The sequence below is a fragment of the Somniosus microcephalus genome, chromosome 14 (assembly GCF_052327205.1).
Source record: "Somniosus microcephalus isolate GS21.2 chromosome 14, FLI_Smic_1.0, whole genome shotgun sequence".
Taxonomy (NCBI): domain Eukaryota; kingdom Metazoa; phylum Chordata; class Chondrichthyes; order Squaliformes; family Somniosidae; genus Somniosus; species Somniosus microcephalus.
This window is the reverse complement of record NC_141000.1, coordinates 83,808,394-83,827,520: the sequence shown is the minus strand read 5'-3', so window position 1 is coordinate 83,827,520 and position 19,127 is coordinate 83,808,394. Positions and strand designations below refer to the sequence as shown.

The window sequence follows — 19,127 nt, the reverse complement described above, 5'->3', positions numbered from 1 at the left end:
TCAGCCTCCCCAGTGTCGCTCTTGGTTCTCCCCTTCACCCCATCCCCCCCGCCACCCCCCACCCCCTCCTGCTCTTGCTTCCTACCTCCTGCTGCTGCTGCTCCAGGGGATTGAATACCATTGCACGCTGTGAACAGGAATTCCTGATTTCCACCCACAGCATGTAGCTTGTTTTTAATCTCTTGGATGAGTAGCAGCAGGTGGATAGGAGCCAGGAGCAGCATTGAGTGATGGAGGCACTGATTTTCATTTGTGAATGTATACAGGTGTGCATGACCTGACCGTGCGGATTGTCTGTGTGAAGCATATATGGTTAAGATAGATGTTTCTGTCATCTAAATGCAGTCTTAATTCATTGTAGCAGTCATGGGGACTAGAAAGGTAAACAGTTTAGTAGTAAAGGGTCAGAATTTTTCTAGCGGCTGTGATAGAACTTCTGGCAAGATCAAGAAAAACATTTGTAGTAAAGTGGTTTTACTGTAATTATTTTTCTCAATCTGAATACTGCCACTTCAGTACAGTTTGCGGAAAGCTCTATTCTATTGAAGGCACCATTCTTCAGGTGAAAATTAAAGCACCAAATACCCGTTCTGTGGATACTAAAGATCTCATGGATTAAAAACAGAACATAACTTTTCTGTTTAATATTTCCCAAAGAAAACACTGAAGGATCTCTGGTTCCCTCTGGCTTTCAATTGCTCCCTTTCCGAAATGGCCTGCTCGCTTTAGGTGATCACTGAAATTTGATGAACTATGTTTTCACTGTATTAGAAAAATGTATTCAGCTGAAAATCTACAGTTAAATAGTAATTCTTGGAGGATACTTTGTTAATGCGCTGTATTGAGTTGGATATCTAGGGCGGAGTTACAGTCAAGAGATTTGGGAAAACCTGTGCACCAAAAAAGTGAAGTCTTACTTATAAATGCCATCTGCACCATGAGATAACCTCGTTCTCACCTATCTGTTAAACAGCTTCAAATTATTCAGCTTACTTGCAAGAAACTGAATGTTAGAATAATATCCTATAGATCGATATCTCAGTATCAGACTCAGTATCGCTACCATTAAAAAAAAAGTAGCAAGAGTCGCCAAAAAAGTAACTGCTTCTAGAAGTTAGGTGTAAGCTGTCATGATTAGTGAACAGCAGTGACCTCACTACTGAAGTCAGCAGAGTTAGTGCACCGTTAAAAATAGAACTGCTGCAGTCAATCATCAACATAGTTACAATGTTAAATGACCTCCAACTAAAGCAACCATCATCTCGCACTTACCCTACAGCTACAGTGCCTCTTACATCACTGAATTCAGGTAATTGTGTAGCAAGCTGAATGTTACTATTGTGGCGTACCGATCACAGAACGGACACAATCTGCTTTCCGGTCCGTAGACTATAAATCAGGCGTCATGCCTTTAAGAAGCATCACACCTTTAAGAAACTCGATCTGCAACATAGTTAAGCCCAGAGCGGGGGAGGAGCAGTCGAAGCTGTGCACTGAGGAAAGACAGTTGTACTTTGTGTAGTCTCTGACTCCATTTTGTGTTCAGCATGCAGCCTCAACAATTAAACATTTTCTGTTGAACCTCTCCGAGTTCAGTATTTTTTGCTAGGAGTACATAGACTCCTACATTGGTGACCCCGACGCTCAGGACGACTCCTAAGCGTAACCATGGCTGACACAAACGCAGTTTCTGTGAAGCTGCCGGAGTTCTGGGAGAACCTGGCCCCCGCCTGGTTCCTTCAAGCCGAATCGCAATTCCGACTCCGCGGCATCACCGCCGACGCAACGATGTATGACTACCTCCTTGCCTCCCTGGGCAGCTCCACAATCATGAAAGTCTGGACAACACTACAAAACCCTCCGGAGGAAAGCAAGTACGCACATCTCAAGGCTGCGCTCATTAAAAAATTCACAACCTCCCAATTCGTGCGCAACTGCCACCTCCTCGACCTCCCGGGCCTCGGTGACTCCACGCCGTCAGACTTGCTCTCACACATGCTTGCTCTGACCGACGAGAAACCTCCCGGCTCCCTCTTCCGCACGCTCTTTATCCGCCAACTACCTCCCAGCATCCGCCCGGCGATCGTGGCGTCCAGCCTCACGGACCTCGAGGCCCTGGCCGACGAAGCCGATAAGCTCCTGTCCGCCAGCTCCAACCACGCCGTCACCCCCGACCTGGCCTCCGCAGCATTGGCGCGCGCTCCACCCTCTATCGCGCAGCCACACAGCTCGGCCACGAGGCCCCCCAGGCCCCCACGTCCCCCAAGCCCTCCGACCCAGGGCTACTGCTAGTTCCATACCCGGTTCGGCGCACGGGCACGCCGCTGCAGCCATCCCTGCATGTTTCCAACCGCCCCCACACCGGCCTACACGATGGCCGTGGGGCAAGCAGGCGCGCTGCTGTACGTTACGGACAGCGCCTCCGGACGCCGTTTCCTATGCGACACGGGCGCGCAGCGCAGCATCATCCCCGCGTCCGCCCTCGAGATCCAGCGAGGTGGCCGCGGCCCTGCGCTGGCTGCCGCCAACGGCACTGACATCCGGACGTACGGCACCCGCACCATCACCATCGACCTCGCAGGCCGCCGCTACCACTGGGAGTTTATCACCGCCAAGGTGCTCTCCCCGCTCCTCGGTGCGGATTTCCTGTGCGCCCACGGCCTGTTGGTCGACATGCCTCAGCGCCGCCTCGTGGACATGAACACCATGTCACCTGTCACGGGCGCCATGGCCCCCCCCAACCCGCCGAAATGGCGTGGCAGTGCCGCGCCCGCTCAACGGACGACTACTCAGCACTCCTGGCTGAGTTCCCAGCCCTCACCAACCCGACCTTCTCCGCGAAGGTTGCTAAGCACGGGGTAGAACGCTTCATCCCCACCACAGGCCCACCGGTGTATGCCCACGCCCGCAGGCTGGACCCGGCCAAGCTGGAGATCGCACGGGCCAAGTTCGCCACAATGGAACAGCTCGGCATCATCCGCCGCTCCAACAGCCCCTGGGCCTCCCCACTCCACATCGTCATCAAACCCGATGGGGGATGGTACCCCTGCGGGGACTACCGGCGCCTAAATGACGCCACCACGCCGGATCGGTACCCCATACCGCACATTCAAGACTTCTCGGCTAGACTGGCTGGCCGCTCAGTCTTCTCCAAAGTCGACCTGGTGCACGGTTACCATCAGGTGCCAGTCCACCCCACGGACATTCCCAAGACGGCCATAATCACCCCTTTTGGGCTATTCGAGTTCCTCCGAATGCCCTTCGGCCTCAAAAACGTGGCCCAGGCCTTCCAGCGGCTCATGGACTCGGTCCTCCGGGACCTGAAGTTCCTCTTTGTCTACCTGGATGACATCCTGGTAGCTAGTTCCTCCAAGCAGGAACACATCGAGCACCTCCGCACCCTGTTCCAGCGGCTCAGTGAGCACGGGCTCATCATCAGCCCAGCCAAGTGCCAATTCGGCCTCAGCAGGATCGAATTCCTCGGCCACCACAGCACGCAGGACGGAGCCATTCCCCTGCCCGCCAAGGTGCAAGCCATCCAGCAGTTCCCCCGGCCTACCACCATCAAAGGCCTCCAGGAGTTCTTGGGGATGATCAACTTTTACAACCGCTTCATCCCCGGAGCGGCCTCCCTCATGCGGCCCCTATACGAAGCCCTCCGGGGTAAGAAAGACAGAATGGCGATCGAGTGGTCGGCGGACATGTTGACCGCTTTCGACTCGACCAAAAAGGCACTCGCCGATGCCACCATGCTCGCTCACCCACAGCCCCACGCCAGGGTGGCCCTCACCACGGACGCCTCCGACCACGCAGTCGGCGCCATGTACAAACTGTGGGTCGACAGGGCCTGGCAACCGCTGGCCTTTTTCAGCCGCCAACTGCGCCCCCCCGGAGGCCAAATACAGCGCCTTTGACCGCGAGCTCCTCGCACTGTACCTGGCAGTCCGCCATTTTAGATTTCTTCTGGAGGGCCGCCCCTTCACTGCGTTTGTCGACTACAAACCCCTGACATTCGCGATGGCGAAATCTGCGGACCCGTGGTCAGGCAGGCAACAACGCCAGCTCGCCGCGGTGTCCGAATTCACCACGGACATCCAGCACGTCTCCGGTCGAGACAACGTGGTGGCCGACTGCCTATCCCGCCCCGCCGTCCACGGCGCCCACCTGTCAGTGGACTATGCTCAACTGGCAGCGGAGCAACGCACCGACCCCGATCTGCTCTCCACGCCCACTACCCTCCCAGGGCTGCGACTGACTGACGTCGCCTGCGGCTCGTCCGCCGTCACAGTCAAATGCGACACCTCCTTGGCGCAACCCCGCCCCGTAGTCCCGGCGTCCTGGCAAAAATGGGTGTTCGACATCGTCCACGGCCTCTCACACCCCGGCACCCACGCATCCATTAGACTGGTGGCCAACCAATTTGTCTGGCGCGGCCTGCGCAAAGATGTGCGCGTCTGGGCCAGATCCTGCATAGCTTGCCAGCATGCCAAAATCCACCAGCACGTCAAAGCCCCACTCGAGGAGTTCACCGTGCCAGAAAGAAGGTTCGACCACGTCCACATCGACCTCGTTGGCCCCCTGCTGCCATCACAAGGTCACACGCACCTGCTGACAATCGTGGACCGTACCACCCGCTGGCCCGAGGCCATTCCACTGACATCCACCACCACCGCCGACATTGCGAGGGCGTTCATCGGTACCTGGGTCGCTCGGTTCGGCGTCCCCTCCGACATGACATCGGATAGAGGCCCGCAGTTCACCTCTGATCTGTGGGCCGCCATCGCCCGAAACCTCGGGGTGGCCGTTCACCGCACCACGGCTTACCACCCCCAAGCCAACGGACTGTGCGAGCGTTTCCACAGGTCCATGAAGGCGTCCCTCCGCACCAGCCTTGAGGACGAGGCTTGGATCGACCGCCTCCCGTGGGTGCTACTCGGCCTACGCTCCACAGTCAAGGAAGACCTGCAAGCCTCGGCGGCGGAACTCGTGTACAGCCAACCGCTGCGCGTACCCGGAGAGTTCCTGCCCAACGCCATGACCCCCTGGTCGGCTGACCAGCAACGCTGCGCTTTCGCCAACCGAGCACAACAGTTCGCTCCGGTCCCCACCGGCCGGCACGGCGAACCAGCAACCCGCGTACCACCTAGCCTGCACATGGCCAAGTTTGTTTTCGTGCGCCATGACGCCCACCGAGGACCTCTACGGCCCCCATACGACGGACCCTACAAGGTACTCCAGACAGGGAACAAGTTCTTCCTCCTCGAAGTGGGCGGCAGAACTGACAAGATGTCGGTCGACCGGCTCAAGCTGGCGCACCTAGAGCCCGACGAACCCGTTCAAGTGGGCCAACCCCCACCGCGGGGCAGGCCGCCTAAGAGCCCGACGCGCCCGACCGCACCGCTCCCGACACCAACCGCCAAGAGCCGTTCCGGCCGTGCCATCAAGCCGCCACGCCGGTTCGTACACTCCCTACTAGCGGATTCTGGGGGGAGCTGTGTGGTGTACCGATCACAAAGGACACAATCCGCTTTCCGGTCCGTAGACTATAAATCAGGCGTCATACCTTTAAGAAGCATCACACCTTTAAGAAAGTTGATCTGCAACATAGTTAAGCCCAGAGCGGGGGAGGAGCAGTCGAAGCTGTGCACTGAGGAAAGACAGTTGTACTTTGTGTAGTCTCTGACTCCATTTTGTGTTCAGCATGCAGCCTCAACAATTAAACCTTTTCTGTTGAACCTCTCCAAGTTCAGTATTTTTTGCTAGGAGTACGTAGACTCCTACACTATAACCATAAATTTTAATATTGCTATTAGATATTAAGATTTGCTAGATATGATCAAATGGAGATAATACCCTACCGTGTGTATTAAGGCTTTGTTAGCATTCATCCTGTAACTCAGAAGATTGAGCACTTGTATCCCAATCTGTGCTTGAGCTTGTGTCCTGAGATCACTGAGGGTCATCTTAACTTTGGACGATGGTGTAAAATGGGTGATATCAAATTAGCCGCCCATTCTACACCACGCTTCATTTTCCTTTCCATTGCTCATAGTTAAAATGGCCGCCACTGTTATTTTGTTTTGCTTGCCTATTTCATTTGATAAAGGGAGTATCATGTGGAAACGAGGCCTCCAGGTAAGGAGGGAGGAGCTCTTAATTAGCAGAAAGTTGGCACTTAAATAGACATTTTTAATTTAATTTAATTTAAGCCTATGCAGATAGCAAAACTACAATTTTAACTAAAGGAAAACACCAAACAACTGCATCCAGCTCCTCTGCCACATCTCTAATTACAAAAACGTATGAAAAGTCAGGCATGAAATAAGATCATTCAGCCCAGCAAATCCATTTTTACTTTTGCTTCAAAGGCCTTCCGTGATTATTTATTCCTCAACTCTGCTGCTCTGTAAGCAGAAAGAAACTTAGGTCCATCATCTACTTTCGTTTAAAAAACAGAATAGATGAGATAAAGGCTTACAAATCGCTGTCCCGACTGCAACTAATAAAATCACAATGTCAGGCTGCTGATATTAATGTAAAAATTCCTGTAATATGTTATATTTTTACATGTTGAACAGAAAGGACGCAAATGAACTTAAATTTGACTATAAAGTTCCAAGTTGTTAAAACATGGTATTCACAAGGAGATGGTTGCATGTGTGCAGCCGCATGCAATCTCCTTCACAAATGCACACACACTCACACACATGCTGTTACACACAGATATACAGAAACACTTGTGCTCCACAATGCGCACACACTTAGACTCTTGCTCAATTTTGCTAAGTGTACTGACCTGTGGAATGTAAAACAAACCCAGCAGATTGGCGACAGCAGTTGAAATTCCAGATCCCGTTGCTCCCACAACTGCGATGGTTGATGGGATGTGATCAGAGCAGTTACAGAACTCATCCAAGTTCAGTGAATCTATTTTGTTCTGGGCTACAAAGCTCAGTGTTGCTTCCAGAGCTTTGGACACTGTGTTGCATGTATCAAATATCCTGTATCCGAGGGTGATATTTGGCAGAAATTTCATGCTGTTGTTGATCTCCTCGATCGCAAATATCATCGCCTGCAACCACCGGAATCCTCTAAAATTGTACCTGTTAACAAAAATTTTAACTTGTTTATTACATCCTCACCCACTTTTTCAGCCAGCCAGTCTCACTACTGTGGCGTTTCTGATGATCAGTCTGTAACTGAGCTGGATACAAGGAAAGATGCCTTACCTACTTCAATGCATACTATTCCACTGCAAAAATAAGCAGCCATATTGCTTTAATTTGGAATTGTTTACAGCTTAATTACTAGTATTGTGATTTTAAAAGAAAAGAAAAAGAAAGACTTGCATTTATAAAGCGCCTTTCATGACCTCAGGATGTCCCAAAGAGCATTGCAGCCAATGAAGTACTTTTGAAGTGTAGTCACTGTTATAATGTAGGAAATGCAGCAGCTGATTTGCACACAGCCAGGTCCCACAAACAGCAATGTGTAAAGACCAAATAATCTGTTATTTTTAGTGATGTTGGTTGTGGGATAAATATTGGCCAGGACACCGGGGAGAACTCCCCTGCTCTTCTCTGAAATAGTGCCATGGAATCTTTTAGGTCCACCTGAGAAAGCAGAGGTGTCATTCAAAAGATGGTACCTCTGACAGTGCAGCACTCCCTCTGTACTGCACTGGAGTGTCGGCCTAGATTTTTCTGCTCAAGTCTCTGAAGTGGGACTTGAACCCACAAAGCAATCTGCTGCCACTGAGCCATGGCAAACAATTTACCTTTATAAGTTTCTTTTCTCATTAATACAAAATGCATTAATATACCCACTGCCCAACTAAGGCTGCCATTTTGCAGTAAATTAACATTAAGTATGAATACTACTCCTTGGAACTATGATTGCGAAAAAAGGGAATGTTTTATAATAAAAAATGTTTAATGTCATTTGGTTGTCACAGGAAATATTTACATCCCTCGTGTCCGTTAACAAAAATTTTCCCTTTCTTCCTCCCACTCCAGCCTCACCATCTTGAGCAGATGGCTACAGTTGCTGCAAGGAATCCAATTAACTACTAACACAGTCCACTCCCCCTCCTATTCTCAGAGGTATCACTTGCAGAACAACATTCCCCACCTGAATGGTTAGTGACTTGGTAAACAGTAGCTAACATAGACTTAGAGGGGGGAAGATGCTGCCTGACCAACCTTCTTGACTTTTTTAAGGAAGTGACATCCCCAAGTGGACTGTGGAAAGTTCTACACCTCCAAAAGGCATTTAACAAAGTCCCACATGAAAAGCTATTAGTCAAACTCATAGCTGTGGGGATTCAGGGTACACCCTGGGAATGAAAAAGAAACTGGCTGAAGGGTAAAAAATAGAAAAAAGACTTGCATTTATATAGCGCCTTTCACGACCACCGGACATCTCAAAGCGCGTTACAGCCAATGAAATACTTTTGAAGTGGAGTCACTGTTGTAATGTGGGAAACGCAGCAGCCAATTTATGCACAGCAAGCTCCCACAAACAGCAATGTGATAATGACCAGATAATCTGTTTTTGTTATGTTGGTTGAGGGATAAATATTGGCCAGGACACCGGGGATAACTCCCCTGCTCTTCTTCGAAATGTGGGATCTTTTACGTCCATCTGAGAGGGCAGACGGGGCCTCAGTTTAACGTCTCATCCGAAAGACGGCACCTCTGACAGTGCAGCACTCCCTCAGCAATTGTAGAAAACAATGCATTAGAGGAATTATGACAGGGTAATGAGTGGGATGCCCCAGGGGTCAGCGTTTGGACCACTACGGTTTCTAATTTACATAAATGAGCATGACTCAGAAACTTAATGCAAAGTGGTGAAATTTGCTGATGAGGCAAAACAAGAGAGGCAGTGGAATTGGAGGAGGCAGCTCAGAAATTGCACAGTGAGTTCGATAAAATCTACATACATGCAAATGAATAGCATCTGAAACTTGATGCGAACAAGTGGATGGTGCTGCCCACCAGCAAGAGAACAGCAGTAAATAAAATTGAAGCCCAGTCTTTGCTCTCTCAATGGAATGGTAAAGCCCTTGGAGTTGGGATGAGGTTAGAGCAAGGCCAAACAGGTGGGTGGAAGTCCCATCCTGTGATTTAATGGCATCACCAGAATTTCTTTCATTAGAGCAGTGAGGTCTTCCACCTTTGTAAATCACACTGTAATTCAATCAATCAATAATTTTCTGAATCCGGGTCATTTTTTTTGATCAGAAACAGTAGGCGCCACATCACAGATACTTGGGGCATTCCATTCATTGCTCATCACCCCAGTCCAACATCACTCCCCTAACTAGCATCCTCTGCTTTCTTTCAACTAGCTCCTTATCCAGCTCTAAGTTTTACTTGGAATATCTACTGCTTTAAGCTTTGTAACAGCCTTTCATGTAGGACCTTATCAAAGTTTTTCTAGAGGTCTAAATATACTACAGCATAGGTTTATCCAATGTTCACTTGGGATGTCACTTCCTCAAAAAGGTCAACCAGCTCATCAGGCAGGATCTGCCCCTTCTGAAAGTGAATAGAATCTCCATTTATCACAGTAAACTTATTGAGCACCGAGTATCACAGTGCAATACAGTTACATTTAGAGTAAATCACAGTGTAATGTAATACAATCCCAGTAAATTACAGTACAACTGAATGAACAATTAGTAAGTCAGAGAGTAGCTCACTGAGAACTCAGTATATTTCAATGTAACACAATGCCAGCTCAGCAATACACCGTGTAACTCAGTGAGAATTCAGTTAGTTAGAGTGTAATTCACTTGAGAACTTAAGATGTCATACTACAACTCACTGAAAACACATTAACACATATTCCAACTCAATGAGAATTCAGTAACTCATACTGTAACCCAAGGAGAACTCAGTGAGGACTCAGTACTTATAATCTAAGTTAATTAATTTTAGTGTAACTCAATCAGCATTCAGTGGAGAACAGTCTAACTCAATAACATACACTGTTATTCAATGCAAAATAACAGTGCAACTTAATACATTACGGTGTACCTGAATTTGAACTCAGTAACACATGCAGGCAATTTTCTTGGGGCTTCTGTCGCTCTGCCACCAAGTTACGGTGGCACAGTTGGAGAAACCCCAAGGAAATTTCCAGCATTATTGTAATCTAATAAAAAGTCACAATATAACAATGAGATTTCAGTACTTCACAGTGTGCCTTAATGTGAATGCAGTACTTCAGTGGACCTTAATGCAAATTAAGAACACCACATTGTCATAAAATGAGAATTCCATAGATCACTGTGTAACTCAGTGAGTAAACCAATATATTACTGTGACTCAGTGAGTACTCAGTAATTCACAATGTAGCTCAATGGGAATTCATTAACTCAATGCAAACTAAATAAATCACAATGCAACTCAATCATGCAACCAGGACTATGGAATGTGATTTTGATCCCTGCGTGCTGTCCTCTTACTTATGACTTTGTCATTTGTGCAGTATGTTATTGCCAAAGCCTTGAGTGGGATATAGATGAATTATGTCAGTTAATCATAATACAATTAACTTACGCTGAGACTCTGCTGCCTATATCATAACTCGCACCAAGTCCCGTTCACCCATCACCCCTGTGCACGCTGACCTACTTTGCCTCCCAGTCCAGCAACACCTCTATTTTAAAATTCTCATCCTTGTTCTCAAATCCCTTCATGGCCTCACCCCTCCCTATCTCTGTAACCTCCCCCTGCCCTATAATCCTCCAAGATCTCTGCTCTGCTCCAATTCTGGCCTCTTGCACATCCCTGATTTTCATCGCTCCACCATTGGCAGCCGTACCTTCAGCTGCCTAGGCCCTGAGCTCTGGAATTCTCTCCCTTAACCTCTCCACTTCTCTACTTCTCTCCTCCTTTAAGATGCTCCTTAAAACCTACCTCATCTGTCCTCATGTGTGGCTCGGTATCAAATGTTGTTTAAAACTGCTCCTGTGAAGCGCCTTGGAATGTTTTACTATGTTAAAGGTGCTATATAAATGCAAGTTGTTGTTGTATGGACAGTGCGACCTTAATTCACATCTCTGTAAACCAAACATACTGCAATTATATCTTAGAAATTGTGAGGCTCAGTCAGACCTTGGTTCTAGCTCAGTAAATATCAGCAATATCCCAATAAACCACATTTGTCAGGGAGATGGGAATGGCATATTACCAGCTCACACTATGACTCAACAAGATCTCAAATGCAGTTTATTGATTTTGTTACATTGTAATAAATTACAATACAGGTATTTTGTTGTCTTAGTAAAATCATATGGCGCTAATAAATATGGCAACATTGAGAAGTTACATCTTAATAAACCACAACAATGTTCAATGAGCGCTCTCGTAATGAGACTTTACCAAATCATCATGATATAGTTAGGATAAATGATTTGTTGAACCCCCCCGAAAAGTATTATTTAGCCATCGAACTCTGCTGTTTTATGGACTGTGCTGTGTGCAAATTTGCTGCCACATTTGCCTACATGACAACAAGGACTATACCTCAAAATACTTAATTAGCTGTGAAGCACTTTGGGACATCTTGAGAACATGAAAGGCACTATATTATGGGAAGTTCTTTCTTTAATCGCAGTATAGCACAGTGTACCTCAATGAGGTCAATAAATTACGGTGTTTCAAGACTGCTCAGTAACACACAAAGCGATTCAAAGCTCAGTAAATCATAGACTATCTTCATGAGAATTCAGTAATGCACATTCTGACTCATTGGGAGCCCATTATATCACAAAGTTACATCAGATGTCAATAAATCACACTGTAACTAAATCCAAACTCAGTAAATGTCAGGGTACTCAATGTGAATTCAGCAAAACACGGTGCAACTCACTGAGAACTCAGTATATTGTAATGTAACACAATGGCAGCTCATTATTTCACAGTGTAACTCAAGGAGAACATAGTAAACCACACTTTAACTCAATAATCACGGTGTAACTCAATGAAAATTCTACCAAACATAGCATAACTCAATAAGAACACAGCATACCATAGTGTACCTCAAGGAGAATTCAGGAACTCACCCATAGTGGAATCCAATGAGAGCTCATTAACTGACAGCTTAGCTTAATGAGAATTCAATAACTCAGAATCTAACTCATTGGCCCAGAACTTGCGGTCCTGATGGCAGTGAACTGGCAGTGTTTGCCGTTATTTCACCTTTGAAACTGACCGCAACTTCAGGATTTAGCACATGTGCAGCCTAACACGGAAATCCTGAAGTTGCGGACTGTCGTTCACTGCTCCTCCACAGGCTGCGTTGTGGACCCCGCCCCCACCAGCAATCAGTGTAATCTGTCAAATCACGGAAACTGACGAAAACTTTGGCTCTTTCACGGGTAATACCGTTGCTAAATACCCCATTAAAAGTTAGACCCTTTTGGATTAGGTGTAACTGGGGTTTTAACAGTGTATTGACTGCTAAACAAAGGTAAGGTCCTGAAAAACTAATTTTAATTTTGTGGAGTGTCAAATTTAACCACTTTAATAAAAATAAAATTTTTAAAGAAGCTTTTAAAAACAAGTTCCAATTTAAAAAAAATGTTTGTTCATCTTTATTTCAGGTTTGCCTTTGCCCCATGCGAGAGCCCCAATCTTTATTTTGCTCTCTCTAATATTTAAAAAAAAGTTAGGCCTAGAAATTCGTGGCCGCCACAAAAGCTGCCAGTGCCACTGCAGCCAGGGGTTAACGGCTGCCGAAAATGGTTGTGGACTGAAAAATTGGTGCTGGGGACTAATGACCATTAGCCCAGCGCTAAACTCACAGTGTAACGTCGTCCTGGTGGCGTACGTCCCGGTATCAGGCCCCAATGTGGCGAGCCCAAGCGGCGTTGCTACTTCAACAGCCTTCAAAAGCGAGGCTATGATTTTGCAAAGCGTTGTGGGATCTTAAAAGGGCAACGCATTGTCATTTTCTTAAAAGGGCAATGCTTTCTGAAATTATAAAAATAAAAATGATGTAAAAATATGCAGTTTTTAGCCCTTACAGCTCAACTGCCTTTTGAAAAAAAAAAAAAAATTCCCAAATGGAAGTCTTCAGCTCATAAAGCTGAATTCACTTCTGCACCTAAAAAAAATTGGAAAACTGCCTCAGCACTAACACAAATGGCTCAGCAAGCCAGGGAAGGGGCATCCAGGGTCTCGCACACAGCACTCCAGCTTTGTGCAAGAGGTCAACACTGCAAGAGAGGTCCTGTACCCACAGGGGCCAGGAAGCCACCCAGAAAGAACGATATTGGATCACATTACCGAGGCCGTCACTGCCAGCAGTGTCGCACCCACCACCTGGCTCCAGTGCCCAAAGCTTCATGACCTCAGACCCGTGGTCAAGGTCAGTCAGTGCATTTGCAAATGCCATCTTCTACCAACTGCATCACTAGCCTCACATACTGCTCAATGCATGACCCCCAATCACTGACCTGCCAACAATCTGTACCAATCACGAGGCACATCTCTCATTCCTAGCTTCACCTTGGAGGAGACGGTGCTGGCCATTCTTGGCAGGGGCATGGCCGAGCCCTTGGCCAGTGGTGGGGCTGAAAGGATACAACAACGGGTATCCTTGTTCATTAGCCTCCTTCTGGCATGCACCACTTGCTTTCCCGCCCTCTCCTCACCACAACTCCACTCTTGTGCCTTCCTCATTTGACACACCCAAGAAATGCAGTCTGCCCAGCCACTGGTTGTCCAAGAAGAAGGAGAGGAGAGTGAAGAAGAAAAAGAAGAAGAAACAGAAACACCGTCACTCAATTCGACACTCCCAGCCACCAGCTACTCAAGGTCGACCAGCAAGTACATTTGCAGTGTCCTCCACTGAAAGTTAGCAGCCTTCCACCAGCCATGCTGTAGCCACTGGGGTAGCACTGCGTGACATCAGTAGGATAGGCAAAGGCACACACAAGACATTTACTAAGGGAATGCATAAGGGTGATGAGTTGATTTCTTGATGTTGTATTGGATGGATAGATGTATAAAGTTGGATTGGAAAGTTTGCTTTGTGGTGGTCTTATTTCAGCATTGTGGCCAAGAAGACACTGTGATGGTCAGTAACAGAGGGAAAATAAGGTGTGGGACAAATGTTGAAAGGGGAATTGGGGTTGTGGTCACTAGTACCGCAGGCGGATGATTCCATCCCGGATATCCCGGCCAGAAAGGGGCTGTCTGGGTTGCATCCTTCCTTCTGCTTCCTCCTCCTCTGCATCTTCCTCTTCTGCTTCTTCCTCTTTCTCTGCGAGTGGATGCTGTAAATCTGAAATAAAAGCATAAAATGCTGGAAATACTCAGCAGGTCAAGCAGCATTTCGACCTGAGACATGAATTCTGTTTCTCTCTCCATGGATGTTGCCCAACCTGCTGAGCATTTGCAGCACTTTCTGTCTTCGCAGAGGCCTTCCTTTATCATCCAAGGCTTACAAGCGTCCAGCAGCATTCCCTGCATGCTTAAAAAACTTTTAATATATATTGCACCAAGCCTCTACTTCAATAAAATAAAAAAATCCAGTTCAAAAGCTTAAATGCAAACTTACCTGAAAGATCTGTGTGTCCCTTTAAGAGGTGCTGACAGCGCCTTTGTCAGTTTGTTGAATGCTGGGTTTTTATGGCGAACTTAGAACCCAGCACTGAACCTAGCGCTAAGGTCCAAGTTTGCTGAGGTGGCGTTAAGTCGACGCTGCACGCCGACTGACGTCACTCTCTCTTAATTTACATTTCCAGGGCCAGCGCTGCTATAGGCAGTGCTAAGGCCCTCATCAAAATGGTGGCCGCTGAGTCCCACGCAACCGAAGTGCGCTAGAGTGGCGGCCGCCATTTTTAGGCCAGATCGCGGCGAAAACTCATGGCGTTAAGTGGGCCAATTTCTGGGCCTTTGAATGTTAGAAACTTAACCACTTCCTGGTTCGCTGTCTGTGAGCATTCTGCATTTTGAATGGCTGCTTAGATAGCTTGTTGACGTCACAGCAGCTCGCGTTAGGGATTCCCCATTAACTTGTGTTGATTTCAATTACGCGTCGGAAAAGCCGAACTTCTCGCCACAGAGATCACAAGATCTTTGTGGGAAGTTTACTTCAGGGCCAGCGGCGAACACCTTTGCTTCGCCACTGACCGCAAATTACAGGCCAATGCAATCTCAGTAAACCATGGTGCAACTCAATAAGGATCCAGTAAACCTCAGTTTAACTCAATGAGAACTTAGCAAATCACATTGTAGTTCAATGAGAACTCAATACATCAAATATAACTTAATACGAACAATGAAAACTCAATAATGTATAGTGCAACACATTGAAATGTTATCTAACTCAACATGAGCTAATTGATTCACGGTAAATGAATGAACATTCAATTTACATGTTGAAGAGCTATGAAGTATGATTTTCATCCAATAAATGTAACACTTGAGTAACAAAATCATGAGTGTGATATGATCAGTTCCATGAGTGGGATATAAATGAAACGTTCCAGTAGGGAAAGAAAGAACTTGCATGTCCTAAAGCATGCCACAGCCAAGTATAAACTTTTGAGCTGTAGTCACGGTTATTATGTAGACAAATACGCAGCCAATTTATGCACAGCAAGATCCCACAAACATCAATGAAATAAACGATCAGTTAATCTATTTTGGTAGTGTTGGTTGAGGGATAAATGGTGTCTAGGGCACTAGAAAAACCGCACCTTGAGTACTGCACTGAAACATCAGCCTAGAGTATGTGCTTAAGTCCTGGAATGGGGCTTGAGCCCACAACCTTCTGACTCAGGAATGCTACTACTGAGCCAAGCTGACACAGTAAATCATAATGTGGATTAGTGGGATTTTATTTCACACTTCTGTAAATCACAGCATATGTCAATGCGATCTTAAAAACAGTAAGACTGAATCAGATCTCAGTTCTAGCTCAGTAAATATTAGCTAAGCTCACTAATTGTCTTCGTTATTTCAATAAAATCTAAGGGTCCTTAAATTCCAGCCTGGGACATGGGCACTTTTGCAAGGCCCCAAACCGTACCTAGACTAAGGTAATCAATCCTAGAAGGCACCTCAGATGGGTTGGCTGTGTGCCACTCCGCCTTACAAGATCAAGTGCTGAAGTGCCCTTAACAGCAATCGGCAGCCTGCCCAAATAAGCAAATGGCACTATCCCCACAATTTGTGATGGGGTCTACAGACAACCAAATGGGTGATAGATGTTCCATTCTGCTACTCTTCCATTGGCGAGGTGTCCCCCGCTGAATTTTTGGTTCAATGCTAGTCAGGGAAGTTTGAATAATGCCTCAATAAACAGGATTGTGACCCAGTGAGATCTGAAATACGGCTGATTGATTCACTTATACTACAGTGAACAAAGTAAACATAGAAACATAGAAGATAGGAGCAGGAGTAGGCCATTCGGCCCCTCGAGCCTGCTCCGCCATTCAATGAGATCATGGCTGATCATCCAAATTCAGCCCTGTTCCTGCCTTCTCTCCATATCCCTTGATCCCTTTAGCCGTCAGAAATATATCCAACTCCTTCTTGAATATATTTAATGAATTGGCCTCCACTGCCTTCTTTGGTAGAGAATTCCACCAGTTCACCACTCTCTGGGTGAAGAAATTCCTCCTCATCTCTGTCCTAAATGGCTTACCCCTTATCCTTAGACTGTGACCCCTGGTTCTGGACTCCCCGACCATCGGGAACATCCTTCCAGCATCTAGTCTGTCTAGTCCTGTTAGAATTTTATAAGTTTCGATGAGATCCCCTCTCATTCTTCTAAACTCCAGCGAGTGCAAGCCCAATCGACCCAATCTCTCCTCATACATCATTCCTGCCATCCCAGGTATCAGCCTGGTGAATCTTCGCTGCACTCCTTCCATGGCAAGAACATCCTTCCTCAGATAAGGCGACCAAAACTGTTACAATGAAGCTCAGTGTTACGTTGATAAAAACATGAGGCTAAACGAGGTGGCATTGTGAGCTCTCAGTTACATCTTAGTAAAGAACAATACTCAGTGAGATCTCTTTTGCATCTAAGGATAGTTCACAGTGAGTAACGTAACAGCTCAGCAAGTTACAATGGATTTCAGTAAATTCCTTATATTTCACAACAAGGCCATATATCAAATAAGTATCAGCGAATCACAGTGAAAACTGTTATGTCAGTAAGCACAATGTAACTCAGTAAGATATCAAATCCTTGCAAGGTTCAATCAGAGTAGATCACTGTCTACTCAGTAAAATCTAAGATACAGTATGTGTTAGTAAATCACACTGAAGTTCAATAATATAGGCATTACGGTGCCATTGAAAGTTGATTTATGTCTCAATAAATAAGTGTGACCGAGTGGGATTTCAGATACATATTTGCAAGGAAGAGTGAAACTTAGCTACATCTCAGTAAATCCCAACATAAATGAGAAATCTCACTTACGTCCCACTGAGTCTTGTGGTAATTAATTAAGATCCAGGTGAGGCTTCAGTTCATCATTGTATGCTTTAGTCAGATCAATGTTCTATCTCAGAAATTACAGTGTGGACCAGTGAGATTTCAGTAAAATCACAATGTAAGTATATAATGATGATATCTTATAGCTAAAAACATTACAATGAATGTCAAGTCATATCTCAGATAAATCTTAGTAAATTACTGTAGGGCTAAGTGAGATCTAAACACTGCCTTTGTAAAGCACAATAGGCCTCAGTGAGATCTCAGTTAAATCTCATTAAGTCATTACATAACTGAATGAGATCTCAATTACACTTCAATTACTGTCTCACAGTGAGTCACAATGTGACAAGACACGGATTCAGTTATATCTCAGCAAATAGTAATGTGACAATGATTTTTATATATATATATAGCAATACCTCAATAAATCACAGTAAGATTCAGTGAAACTCAGTTACATATTATTAAGCCACTGTGTAATCACAATTCTTCTTCAATAATCTAGTATGACTCAATAAAATCACAGTAAAAGTTCCATATTTGTAAATCATAGTGTGATTCAATGTTATATATTCAGTGAAAACTCAGTTATACCAGAATCTCAAAATATCATGGTCTTACTTAATAATACAATTCAGATTTTCACTTTGGCTCATCTGTGCAAAACTAATAAAGGTTATTTCAGAATTGTAGCTTTGGAAGCTGAGTGGCTCAAATTGACACGAAGAAAAGCTGACATTTTTCATATTTTCCCCTTATATCAATTGAACGGAATGTAGTTGATGATTATTACGAGAAAGTCTATGTATGACCTTATCAGGCCATCTTTCAAAAGCAATAGAATAAATGGAAGTCTGAAGATGGACACATAATATACTTTTTAAAAAATGCATATAACACAATTTTGTTTGAAAAGTTTGTTGTACTTAAGGTCCTACCTAATACATTTAGTTGCCTCTGGTCTAGATTTTAAGTCTTGATCCTTTACAGCTACTCCGAAATGTATTGGGAAAAGACCTCCCAGTATAATGTCTCCCTTTTTCTGTGCCCTTTGGTTTGGACCGTATCCCGAGACACTGTAAGATTGAAGAAGAGTAAATCCCAAGAATAAGAGATGATAATAATAATGCCCCATTGTACAATCCTGTTTTCCCGATGTCTTCACCAAATCAGACTGCTCCACTCCCACAAATATTCGCTTAGAGAGGAATCGCTGAAGCTTTTTGCTTATCTTTGTAATGATGAGGGATGACTCTGTTGTAGAATTTTTGAAAGATGAAAACTGATTTCCCCTTGGAGTCTTCCATCTTGTGAAAAGGTGATCATACAGTCCTATAGCTGGTGAATAAGCTGTTCAGCTTTCCATTTTGACAGATTCCTTTGGGAAAGAAAATACATAAGTTGTGTAACTGTAAGCTTGTACTTTGGAATTGCAAAACATAAATTGTCTTTTGCTTTCTGCCCTTCCTAATTTCTTCCCATGAAGCCCATTCACTTCGATTTGGCCTCCATTTATGGAAAAGGTGCAGTGGAGAAGACTACGAATTTCTTCTGCTAATGTCACTCAAAGATTGGCTGAAAAGAGGCAGGTGAAACAGGCTTGTAGCAGAAAAACATGGCTATGACAGGTGAGCACACACCTTAGTTCAAGAGAT

The 19,127-nt window shown here is 45.7% G+C and overlaps 1 protein-coding gene across 1 annotated transcript in view; it reads right to left on the bottom strand.

Annotated features, from left to right (window-relative positions):
• The window catches only part of casr (calcium-sensing receptor), a 72,894-nt gene extending 54,070 nt beyond the window's left edge, over nucleotides 1-18,824 (bottom strand). Inside the window, exons 1-2 of the mRNA XM_086006827.1 lie at nucleotides 18,411-18,824; nucleotides 6,797-7,103 (exon numbers count right to left, since the gene is read on the bottom strand). Of these exons, the coding sequence (XP_085862953.1) occupies nucleotides 6,797-7,103; nucleotides 18,411-18,607 (504 nt within the window). The 5' untranslated portion in view covers nucleotides 18,608-18,824. The remainder of the gene's footprint in view (nucleotides 1-6,796; nucleotides 7,104-18,410) is intronic.
• Nucleotides 18,825-19,127: the final 303 nt, after the last annotated feature.